The sequence below is a fragment of the Macrotis lagotis genome, chromosome 8 (genome assembly GCF_037893015.1).
Source record: "Macrotis lagotis isolate mMagLag1 chromosome 8, bilby.v1.9.chrom.fasta, whole genome shotgun sequence".
Lineage (NCBI taxonomy): Eukaryota > Metazoa > Chordata > Mammalia > Peramelemorphia > Peramelidae > Macrotis > Macrotis lagotis.
Window position 1 is genome coordinate 79,359,108 of NC_133665.1, and position 12,957 is coordinate 79,372,064.

Genomic DNA, 12,957 nt, shown 5'->3' on the forward strand with positions numbered 1-12,957 from the left:
TAATTGACTATAACATTTTTCACATCTCTCATTATAACCTTTTTTGTGTCCCATTCATGCCTGGTAATACCTTTTCCCAAGCTGTTCCCCATAATATTTTCTTATTTTCTTCCTGGCCATGCTTGGTCATTTCCTCTTGAGACCCAGTTCAGTATTCCATTTATATAAGAAGTCTTTTTTTTGACCCAGTATATTATAACCTTGAAGGCCAGAATTATCTCACTTTTATCTGAATCCTCAATGTCTAGGACAGAACCTGGCTGATGGTGGTGGTGCTTAATAGTGTCTGCTGATCGACCTACAAACTTGACATATTCCCTGTTAATCACTCCTCTTCCCCTGTATTCCTTCAATAGGTACACATTCTGATACAGACAAGATTTGGAAACTGGTGTATGAGAAAGACTACCTGAAAACTGCTCCACAATTCCACCCTTTACTGCCCTATCTAATCTCAGAGAAATGTTAAAAGTCATAATAATTAAAAATATTAGAAGCACTGACTCTGGCTATATGCAGTAATTTATCTTTTGCAATTTGGATTTTTGAATATTGGTTTTCTTAAAGTAAGAATAAGGCTCAATTTTAAAAAAGTTTATGAAATAACTGTAATAAACCACCAAATTCCTTCTCAAAATGAATGTCTACTGCCATGTCGATATTTATAAGGTTAGCAAGTCTAAATAACTAAAATAAAAATCTTTCCCAAAGCTTCAATAGGTAATGCAAACAAGTAAAGTCAAGTTTGACTTTGTTTTTCATGCTTACTATATCCTTAGAGCTCTAGAAAACATCGTCCATGGACTAATACTTCCTCCAAATAGGATATTTTACTGTTCAACAAAAAATGTTCTTTATTGACAAGTGTTTTTCTTGTTGACTCTTCAAGTTCTATTCAGTCGCTGCTTTTCTCTAAACTACAAAGTCTCATTAATTAAAGAATTCAGGAAACAATTTCACAACCTGTATTATTTCTAAATTAGTAATTCTAAATAAACCATTTCAACTACTCAGCAAAACTGAACATCCTCTTCCAGGGGAAAAGATGGACTTTCATTTTTTTTTTTTGTTTTTTTTTGCAAAGCAAATGGGGTTATAAGTGGCTTGCCCAAGGCCACACAGCTACATAATTAAGTGTCTGAGACCAGATTTGAACCCAGGTACTCCTGACTCCAGGACCAGTGCTTTATCTACTGCGCCACCTAGCCACCCCCTAGTTCATTTAATTGTAAGGGGCTTGTTAACATAAAGATTCTCTAGAATTTATCTAGAAATATCTGAAGATATCTTTTATATTTACTCATCCTAGTCTCTACCAATGTGTCAGTAGGGGATTGAAGCATGACTTTGCCCACAGCAAGTCCTTGTTTGACAATTTAAAAGATCATTCTTCAAGTTTCAACAGAATTGCCTAAAGTCCAAAAGTTCTCTTGTGAAAACTGATCTACAAGGAAGAAAACTTAACAACTCAGAAAAAAAGTACAAAATCAATTATGTATTCATGCCCTATAGCCATTAATTACATGAAGAGTATTTATTCTCTTAAAAATCACACACAGCATATACTAACCTGGTTCTGGATGCTTGTCAGTTTCTCCCATTTGCATCATGCTGATATTTGTCTCCACTGTTGGACAAACATCATCCTTGTCATAGTTTTCTAAAAACAGAACATGTCTAAATTTTTTGTTTTCTTTTAATACAATCATGACATATGCATTCTTTAAAAGAATGAAAATGGCAGTCTTTTCCCACCTCACCATATATTAGAGGATATAACATATATATACAATATATGTGTATATAGATAAGAAAATATATGAAAATATGTCCATATACAAATTTACAGATATATATACATATATATACAGATATATATACATACATATATATACACACACAAATGAAAATACATGTAATACAAAGAATGATACGATATAAAGAAGAAAATAAAGAAATCTAAAAGATTCAGTTGGGGAGAGAGCTACTTCATAGACTGTAATAAGGGATACAACAATGAAAAAAATAAAAGGCTGAAAAGATCAGTTGTAGTCCAAAAACCTTTGAGGACACAAAGGCACAACTAAAACACCATCAGGAACTAGAGAATTTTACTGTAGGACATAAATAAATTTTCCAAAATGGAAGTCATCAGAGATATGTCTATAGGTATATCTACTTAACCAACTTAATATTTTAACTATTTAACCATAATAGGATACATTTCTACAAATAATATTTATCTATTGCTTCACTTCCCTGCAGGGTAATCACTTGGGCTTCAGCACTCTCTCCAGAAAATCATCTTCCTAAAAGATTATACAAGTTCTTTTTTTTTAGGTTTTTGTAAGACAAATAGGGTTAAGTGGCTTGCCCAGGGCCACCCAGTTAGGTAATTATTAAGTGTCTGAGGCCGCATTTGAACTCAGGTACTCCTGACTCTAGGGTTGGTGCTCTATCCACTGCACCACCTAGCTACCCCTATACAAGTTCTTTTTAATGTGCTATTTTCCCCCATCATATTGTGAGCTCTTTGAAGGTAGAGAATGCATTTTGCCTTTCTTTGTACCTCCAATGCCTAGAACAATGTTTGGCAAAAGGTAGGTGCTTAATAAATGCTAGAAGCACAGTGGATTGAGCACTGGACTGGGAATCAGGAAGACTCATCTTCCTGAATTCAAATTCAGTCTCAGATAGTAACTGTGTGACCCTGGACAAGTTGCTTGACTCTATTTGCTTCAGTTCCTCATCCATAATCACTCCAAGAATAGCTCAAAATAGCTTAAAAATAACTAAACAGAAAAAACTGCTTTAAAGTTTTAAAATCCTTAATATATAAGACCTCATCTTCTAAGCACTGTGAGGTAGAAGCTCACATATTATCCCCATTTTGCAGTTAAAGAAATTGAGGCAAAGTAAAGTTAAGAAAACTATTCCAGGGTCATATACCTATTAAGTATCTAAGGAAGGATTCAAACACAGAACTTTCTGACTCCAAATCTATTATTCTAATCTCCATTCCAAAATGCCTATTGTCCAGAGTCAAAAAGATATGTCAAAGCTGGACTTGAATTACAGATCTCTCAATTCCACTGTACCACACTGCTTCTCATATCCTTTATAGCCTATATGGAAAAAAGTATACTACTTCTTCAACTTCAAATATGTGATTTTATCCAGGTAAATATTCTCTTTCCTAACAGATACCAGTAAACATTACATATCTTCATAGATATATTCATTAGCTGCTGCAGTCAAAAAATTCATCACCTGGTGCCTAACCTTCTGGTAATATACCTTCATATTCTTCACTCAATAGTCTTTTGAAAGCATTTTTGTTGGCAAAAGCATTCCTAAAACTTTTCTTGCTTTCACAATCTTTTATCTAGCAATGTTTCTGAGCTTTTATCTTTGAGAGTCCATGATCACCTCCAAACCATGCTAAAGCATCAGAAGAGAATGGGTAGACAAAAGAAGAGAGATTTAAGTTTCATTTATTTTTAGCTTTGAAATGAAATAATTAATGTGGGTTTACCTTTGTTCATATTAACACATGAAGTGGACAAAGCAACATCTTTTGTAATGAGAGTGTCCATGTCCTCATCAGACCTAGTCTGAGTTTCTGGTTTAGTTGTCTTTCTCATCAATGCCAGTCGGACAGTTTGTCCTGTATTGCGTAAAAGCTCTACAGCTTGTTGATTTGTAAAGCCCTGCAGATCTGTGCCATCCACCTTAAAGAAAATGAAGACAGATGAAGCATAAACATGTTTCTTGATTCAACAAATATATTGCTAGGCACTATGAAAGATACACTAATATAGAGGACAGTCCTCCTTAAGAAACTAACATTTTAGCAGGAAGTCTTAAAGGACAGATATTATTTCATTTTTTAAATTTTGCAACTGAATACTCAGTAACTCCCATAGTTCCTGGCATATAATAAACCTTTAATAAATACTCATTATTGATTGGTTGATAACACATAATCAGACAAGAATAAAAAGGGAATACCAGATATTTACTATAGATTGGGAAATAAATTATTCTAGGGTCAAAGGATTGTAAACCCATATTTATATTATTTAATCTAAAACCAAGTCTTTTGTGGCTTCCGAATATAAATTCCAAAATAAAAATATATGAAATAGATTATATGTGACCTATAATCATTCTCATACTTTTTTTCATTTTAAAATAATTTTATAGACAACAGTTGAACAATTTTTTAGATCTTCTGTGATCCTTAAGTCATTATAAACTGCTTGAATCAAAGATTTTTTAAAAAGTTATAAACCTATGTGGGAAAGGGTTTAAAGTTTCATGACATGAGTCTAAAAACCTGTGTGACTATAAATCATAATGGGATACATAAACTCATATAAGTGAAATATAGACATAAAACACCCACACATAAAACACACATTCTTTTTTCAATATTTCAAGGACCTATAATATTATCAATGAAGGTATTTCCTATACTGGTAGAGACTAAATCCCTTCTTTTCCTTGCTAGATCATCTATAGGAACTGTTGTGGTCAAAAAAACTCTCTCCCACTAGCCATCCATCTGAAATGAAACTACCCTGAAGCTAAGCTGGCATGGTCATTCTATAATAGATAATAACCTACTGTCAAGTCTATACCTGATAATTTGACAGGAACTAACTCATGTACTCCATTGGCTTAACCTCTGAAAAGCCAAGGTCTTGAGATGTAAGATATATAAAAATGTCTCATGCATATATAGATATAAAACAGTCAATCAAGGAGCATTTATTCAGCAGCTCCTACAATTCAAGCCCTAAGCTTAGTGGACACAAAGACAAAATCATATGTCTTGAACTCAAGGAGTTCACGTTCTTAAGGCAGACATCATATACAGATATATATGCATAGATCACATTCTTAAGGCAAAGATATCATATACAGATATATATATATGCATAAACAAAACAATAGGTATAAAATAAATACAAGGTCATCAGGGGAGATACTAACATATGAAAATGGAGGTCAACAAAATCCTCCAGTTTTCCTCTAAAGAAAATTAGAGATTTTCAGAAATGAAAATGAGGTGGGAGCACATTCCAAAAATGGACAACAATCTCTACAAATGCACAGAAATCAGGCAATTATCATGTTGGTTAAGGAGTCAATAAATATTTATTAAGCACCTACTGAGCCAGGTATTGTGCTAAGCTCCTAGGATACAAAGAAAGACAAAAGACAGTCCCTGTGCTCATGGAGCTACCAACCCAACGAGGGAGAAAACAAGCAACTATGTACAAACAAGTTAAAGATAATAAATTGGAAATAATCAGCAGAGGAGAGGCATGAGAATTAAGAAGGACCCTACCTTAGAATTTTAGAGATTTTAGCTGGGATTTGAAGGAAACCAGGAAAATCAAGAGACAGAAATGAGGAAAAGCATTCAGGCCCATATGGATAAAGCAAATGGAAAATCCCTGAAGTGAGAAGGTGAAGCATTTGAAGGAATAACAAGGAGGTAGGTCACAGTATTGGGGAAAGTAGGGTGCAATATAAAAGAAGACATTGTGGGGTAGGGGAAGGGTAAGTTATGAATAATGAGAAAAAATAATGAAATATAATGTGTGTATGTTAGAGATAAAAAGTGATCATATACTTGGAACTAGAAGGTATTTTAGAAGTTAGCTAGTCCAACTTATTCACTATTTTTTTTAAAACAAATTGTACATGTCTGTCAGATTAAGAAAAAAAGTCATAATAAAAATAACACTATCTTTGTACCTGAGTTCCAACCCCTGGCTCTGCTACCCACTATCTGTATTAATCTAGGCAAATAACCAAACCAGTCATGACCTAAGTGTACTTGTGAAAAAGGAAGGTGTCATTCATGCTAGATGATATGTAAGGTTGTTCCCAACTCAAGATCTATGATCCTACTTCAATACATGTCAAGACAATGGTAGATCACATCCATGACTTTATGAATACCTTAATAAATTTTGGTATGCCATATTTCAGAACCTGGAGACTAACTATTAGCTTCTCTGCACTCAGTGAGGTGAGTGGATGAACTACATAACAGAATACCTTGCTGGCTCTGTAAGTGAAGTTCTTGCTGCTTTAAAGGAACTAACTAAAATAGCCTTTGAGAACCCAAAGTCTCCTTCACATACCATTGGGGGGATTAGTTTCAAGATTAACAAAAATCCCTTGAAATTATTTTTCTAAAAAGGATCTGACAAAAATCCAATCCTAATATATATATATATATATATATATATATATATATATATATATATATATATATATATATATATTTCCCATGATTACACAGAATTTCTTAAAGTACCAAAGAATTAAAACTCAGGATTTGTTTTTTCATTTTGAGTTTCACAAATTCATGCTTTCTCTCATAGCACAGCTGCATATCAAAATAGACTTTATGCCCACTTATCCATTTAACTTCAGTAATTTAAATTCATCAAATAGTCTGAGGAAAACAAAATATGTACTTTCTCCTCCATTCTTAGAAACTGTAGCTCATACTTCAAACATATAATCTTCCCTCCTTTCCCTTCCCCTCCTTCATATATGAAGGGATTTTTTTAAAAGAAACTGGTAGGAAACCATACATAACTAGCAGTTTCTACCAGGGAAGGTCTTTGAAGCAGCTAGGTGGTACAGTGGATAGTGCTATTCTTGGGGTCAGAAATATCTCAATTCATGACATCAAATACTCAATAGCTGTTTGAACTTGGGCATCTGTTTTCCTCAGTTTCTTCAACTGTAAAATGGGGATAATAATACCTGACTCTTGGGGTCTTTAGGAGAATCAAATGAAACTTTTAGTTGTAAAACATATATACAGTGACTGGCACATAGGAGATACTTTAAAAATCCTTCCTTCCTTCCTTCCTTCCTTCCTTCCTTCCTTCCTTCCTTCCTTCCTTCCTTCCTTCCTTCCTTCCTTTGGTAAATGCCAAGTGGAAACAAGGTTGTTGAGCCCTAACCAGCTTTGGGTCCTCTATTTCCATTTGAGCCAGCATATATTGAGATATATACTAGGTTACATAACATAAGGCACCAATCATCTGATGCAAAATGGATCACAAAAGAGATTCTTTCTATCCAGTAATATCATAAACTGCTGCCTAGATAGAGTAATTCCTCACTACAATAACCTGGAATTTTTACTATTGGATAATAAATGTTGGTTAAGTTCTAAGAAGTCTTACCTTTTCACCATAACTAAGATGACAACAAACTAGTTATTCATGTGCCAAAAGCCTTCAAAATGACTTCACAAATCATAATAGGCAGTATTTAACTTCAAACTTAACACAGTAATATTCTGAAGTCCCTTTTTTGATGTATTTAGGAAAGTTTATAGAAATTTCCTTAAGCAAAGACAATTTTCAAATTTTCTTTAACAAAGATTGTTATAAGCAGTCAAAAATGTTATTAGCTTAAAAATGTCACAATTATAGAACATTCTGAGGTTTCTAATTCTTTTTTTTTCATAACAATCTTGTGTTCTATGAAACAAGTAATGCAAGGATTATCCCCCCCCCTTTTTTTTAACCAGTGAGGAAATTGAGACTTGGTGAGGCTAAATGATTTGCTCAGAATAATGCAGGATAGTTTTGGAGTAGAGATTCAAATATGCCTTCCAGTCCAAATATTTTTCTACTAAACTATCTGATTCTATCTAACATGAGTTAAATCAACAAATCATGTAATTACAAGGATTAAGTGCTAAAAATGGTGAAAAGAATTAAAATTTGTTTGTTTTAACTCCATAAATGTATTCTTAAAAAAACCACAGTGAAATGTTTATTGTCTGGCATCCAAAACGCCAATGGTCTGAAGAGACTGACAGTTCTGTAACTGACATTTAATGAGCAGTCAATTAGAAGAAACTTCAATTATACCTATAGACATGAAAATGCAAGCTGAGTCAAATACCTTTTAGTGGCATGTTTTAAATTATGCACAAGGTGCTAATGTTTTTCTTTAAAATTGAAATGAATGTGAAAAATTGAATTGGAACTAAAATAAGTTACTTTTTATTTAAAAAATGCAAAAGGGAATAAACTAACTAGGAGATTAAAATGGTGACTGATGTTAAAAAATGGAATATTTCTAATTTTACTAAAAACCAAACAGCTTTGATGTAGACATTAAAATAATGATTTTAAATAGTTAAAAACAACTTAAAAGTTTTGATCTTTGAATCAAAAATTAATTTTTCAGTTAAAAATCATGTTACTCTCTCAGAGGTCACATAACCTTCCATTTCAAAGAGAAAGAAGTAAATGACAAGTGTAGTCAAATCTGTAGTACTAAAGCTTAAAATATTTTAATTTGTATCTGTAAACTTCCATATATGCAAAGGTATATATTCTGCTTATAAAAAAAAAATTACTCTGTAATCTCCTTGAGGATAGGGGTGGTTTCATTTGTGTCTTTGCATTGAAAATACTAGTGTATGACTTGTTGATTGATGACTTCTACTTCTTTTGTCTGTAAACTGATTCAAAGTATTGTGTTGCTAACCCAAACTAGTGTGTATAACTGTGTTAATAGGAAAAAAAAGGAAAGGGAACAGAGAAAGAAAATATGAAAGAAGGGAGTAAATAAATTTGTTGAGACCAAGTTTGGGCAAGCCTTAAAAAATAGAGTATTCACAAGAATGAAGAGGCATCTTATCTAACTTTCTGTATCTAATAGTGAGCTATTGGCAAATACAGATACAGAAAGTTAGATAAGAAAACAGAAAGTAATCAGTCATATTTCCAGATTAAGGTTTATTTGTTATACAGATCAGAAATGCTAAGGAAAGCTATTTGTATTTAATAGACAAATTAGGTGAAGGCCACCCAATAAATGTTCATTAGCTACAAAAGAGTTTCTACTAGGAGTCATGAAGAAAAAAATCCATGGAGAATGTAAAAAGTAATATAGTAGAAAGCAAAAATCTCAGGAGGAGTACTAGTAGCAGCAAGCAGCAGCAGCAGCAGCATTCCCATCATCTTGCCTGTACCTGGAGTTGTCCCAAGATGCTTTCAATGAGTTTGCAGAAGATGAATTTACATCTCAATACTTTTGTTCAATTACAAAATACATTCACCTTATCTAACTGCATAGTAATGCACAGAACATTAAATATAAAAGAATAAAATTTGAAAGATAGTAGTTGCATCAATTCTATAAAATAAAAAGAGAAATAACAGTAACAATTCTTATTTCAAGAATCTCTGTTTGCATTAGGTGTGGGTATTCTAGCAATCAATGAAGAATAAGTCTCCTTGAATGTTTGTGGCTAAAAAAATTTATCATAGTGTGCACTAGAAGTCTTTTCAGCTTTGTTGTCTCCAACTAGGGCTTATATACTTCTGACCCAGTCTTCCAAGCCCTAAACTACTTTTCTGTCATGCATGGTAAAAAAAAAAAAAAAAAAAACCTGGAGAAAATGTAAAAAAAAAAACTGGAGAAGATAATAAAGAAATAATAAAATAATACCTATGATTTATGTCTCTTTCAATTCAATTATATATTCAAGTACATCTGACACTGGAATATAAAGACCATAAAGAGAAAAGAAAAGGAAAAAGAAATGGTCCCTGCCTTCAAGTAGTTTACATTTTATTGTGTAGATTAAAATGTTCACATTACACAAATAAATACAAAATATATACTGAAAAAATATAAAGTTATGACAGTGGGAGCAGGGGAAGAACACAGCCAGGTAGCATAAGAAAAAGGCTTAGAGTGGACCTTGAAGGGAGCAAAGTGAAGTACATTTCCTTGGATTTTTTTGATTTATAACTTTGTATATATTTTCTCATTTGATTTTTACACAAGTACTGTGAGGTAGGTAAGAGATTTATTATTATTATTCCCATTTTATAGATGAAGAAACTTCATCTCCAGGGAGTAGATAACTTGTCTAAGGTAATATAGATAGTATCACAGCCAACTGTTCAAACCCAATATTCACTAACCTGCAGAATCTGATAATTTGCTTCTGTTTTTGTCTTTGAAAGAACACTAGAATTTTTGCATAGAGAAAGCATTAATTTGGTTTAAGATCCCTACTGATCTAAGGAGACTTTTTTTGAAAATTGCCCACAACATCTGTATCCCCCAAATTATCCAAGCATCATTTAAAAGATGACTTAACATCAACAAAGAGATGATTTGATTTTTTAAAAGCAAGTCTATATCTTCTGAAAAAAATCACAATAAATACCCACAATTAAAAAAGACCCTGTTATGCCCAAAGCTACACACCAAACCCTTCCAAGAGAAAAAAAAACATGAGTGTCACCAAGTGGACCAACTCAGTAACTGCATGTATTTTTAATTATCCATCTACATCATATATAAAGATTATGATTCCCAATCTGTTGTAATGGAGTCCTGATATAGTGATAAAGTTAATGCAAGGGGTCTATATTCTGTATATTTCCTCAGTTAATTAAGATAATTGTTAAACTTTTATTATATGTGGATACTCAAATTTTTCATGTTTAATATCTGAACAGTATAAAATTCACTTAAGCAAGACATTATTTCTGCATTTAACCACTCTAAAACATAAAGCAAATGTGAAAATATGATATTAAAGTGAAAATAAAATAAAAAGAAACAGATACCAAGAACTTTTTCAAGAAAATTCATTCCAGAATAAAACTTGAAATTACTACAGGTCCCATTTCTTATCTGCAGCACAATATAATTCAACAGTGATGCACCAAAATCTTTAAGATATAGTTAATATTAATATTTAAAGGTTAAACTTCAATTATTCAGAAGATTAGTAATCAGAGAATCTTATTCAATAATAAAACAGGATAATTGAAGTTTTTATATACAATAGATTCAAACATTTTTAGAGATGGAAAGGTCCTTAAAAATAGATTAGTTCACAAAAACATGAATTTATTTGTAATGACCAATATTTTCCCCAAAAAGAGATGAGGTAGGGGAATAATGGCACAGAATGGCATATTCTATCATACACATTTGTTATATATAGCTCTATGAAATCAATCAAAAAATCTCTTAAAATAATATTAGAAATATTAAGATTTTTAGAAAAGAAATCTGATTTAACCCCATCATCTTAAAGATGAGGACAGTGACTTACTGCTATGATTTGGTCACCAACACGGATCCTTCCATCGTGTTCAACAGCACTGCTTTTTGTGATACTCTTTACAAATATGCCTGAAGATTCTGAGAATTGTTTCAGAAAAAAAAAAAAAAAACAAGTATAACTATTTTGTTACTATTCTGTAAGGCAATCTAAGCATGCCCTTAGAAATAACTAAATTAAAGATATATTATAGACATTTCCCAATTTTATATCTAAATCTATAATTTTATATGATTCTACCAGATATCAATTTAGATAAGCATTGTAGTGGAATCCCAGTGGTCAGCTATTAAAAGAGAAGAAACAAGACACTATTTTAAACTAATACCAATAGACAGACCAAGCACCCTCCCCATTCCCCCCTCACCCCCCCAATTTTATTTGACCAATTTTACTCTGACCACCTCCATGATCCCTGTTTCAACTGCATGATGAACCTAGAAATTCTGGCTATATCAAAAAAAAAAGGGACTACATATTCTAAGAGGTGTATTCAGACCTGTATGCTTATTTTTCTACTCGATGACTACATTCCCTTGGATTAAGGACACTGCCTCAAATGTCCCTTTATTAAGGAACTTTCATCCATGCTACACTCAAGTTCTCTGTTTCTAAACCTGGTTTTGAAAAGCATACAATCTAAGGATAATAAATGAAGTTCTACAGTTTACATGCTAAACTGAAAAGAGAATGTTTCATAATGCAACGACATCATAAAAAGCTATGGAATACAAGTTTAAAATATTTTATTTTAAAAATATTACCTGATTTTTTATCACCAATGTAACCAGCAATGGTTATTCCTAATCCTTGGATATTTTTGGTGAGCTCTACATCAAAAGTTTCAATCTCTCCATTTTTCTGCATAGAAATTTCTACCTAAATTAAAATAAAAAAGATCAAATTAAAAAATTAAAAATTTTAGCTCAGTTCACAAAAATGAAATTCTTACCTAAAGATGAAATGACTTATTTAAAGTGAGCTAGGCAAACTGTCTTAATATATTGAGAATTTCTGGTGATATGACCTGATTCTTTTGTTTATCTAACATAATTAGTTAAAAAGATATAATGGTCAAAATTAAAATTTCTTTATTAAAAGGATGTCCAGAAAATCTGCATAAAAACATAATTTTATAAACCAAATCTGCTTTATCATTAACTTCTATTATTATTTAAAAGTGATTCTTCTTTACCAGAAGGTTCAACTGGATCTTCTCAATCAAGCAAAAAAAAAAAAAAGTAATTCTTACCCTCACAGAGTTTATATTATAATAGGGAAGAAAACATAAATAGCTAGAACCTAACATTCAAATATAAGATTTTTCTGCATCTTAGTTCTTCAAGCCATTCTTTCACATAACTAAAAATGGTTCATATTTATATAATACTTTGATCTTTGCCAAATACAATCCCCAATAAAAACCCTGTGAAGTAAGTTAGGATTGCTATTCTCATTATACAGATGACAAAACTGAGGCTCAGGGAGGTAAAGTCATTTGTCCAAAATTATACAAGTCAGAGTTCAAATCCAGGTTCCTGATTATAGAACTGGTGTTCTTACAATACTATATTTTCCTCAATCAATAAAATATAAATGAATATTTAAGTTCACAAGGAATCCTGTAACCTGCTGGTGGGTTGGCAGGCCTCAAGTTTCTCCCATCTCTAATCCATGCAGCCCCCAAAGTGATTTTCTAAAATGTATGTCCAACAATGTCACCTTGCTACTTAATAAAAACCATTTATTAACTTTCTCTTCCAGAATCAAATATAAAAAAAAAATTTGGGGGGGGGGGATTCAAAGTC

The 12,957-nt window shown here is 32.2% G+C and overlaps 1 protein-coding gene across 9 annotated transcripts in view; it reads right to left on the reverse strand.

The window, feature by feature from the left end:
• Nucleotides 1-12,957, reverse strand: part of MPDZ (multiple PDZ domain crumbs cell polarity complex component) — a 301,840-nt gene that overhangs the window by 121,685 nt on the left and 167,198 nt on the right. For all 9 annotated transcript variants that reach the window (XM_074197510.1, XM_074197518.1, XM_074197517.1 and 6 more), the window contains exons 10-13: nt 11,914-12,028; nt 11,141-11,229; nt 3,536-3,731; nt 1,571-1,660 (exon numbers count right to left, since the gene is read on the reverse strand). In XM_074197510.1, coding sequence (XP_074053611.1) covers nt 1,571-1,660; nt 3,536-3,731; nt 11,141-11,229; nt 11,914-12,028 — 490 coding nt within the window. The remainder of the gene's footprint in view (nt 1-1,570; nt 1,661-3,535; nt 3,732-11,140; nt 11,230-11,913; nt 12,029-12,957) is intronic.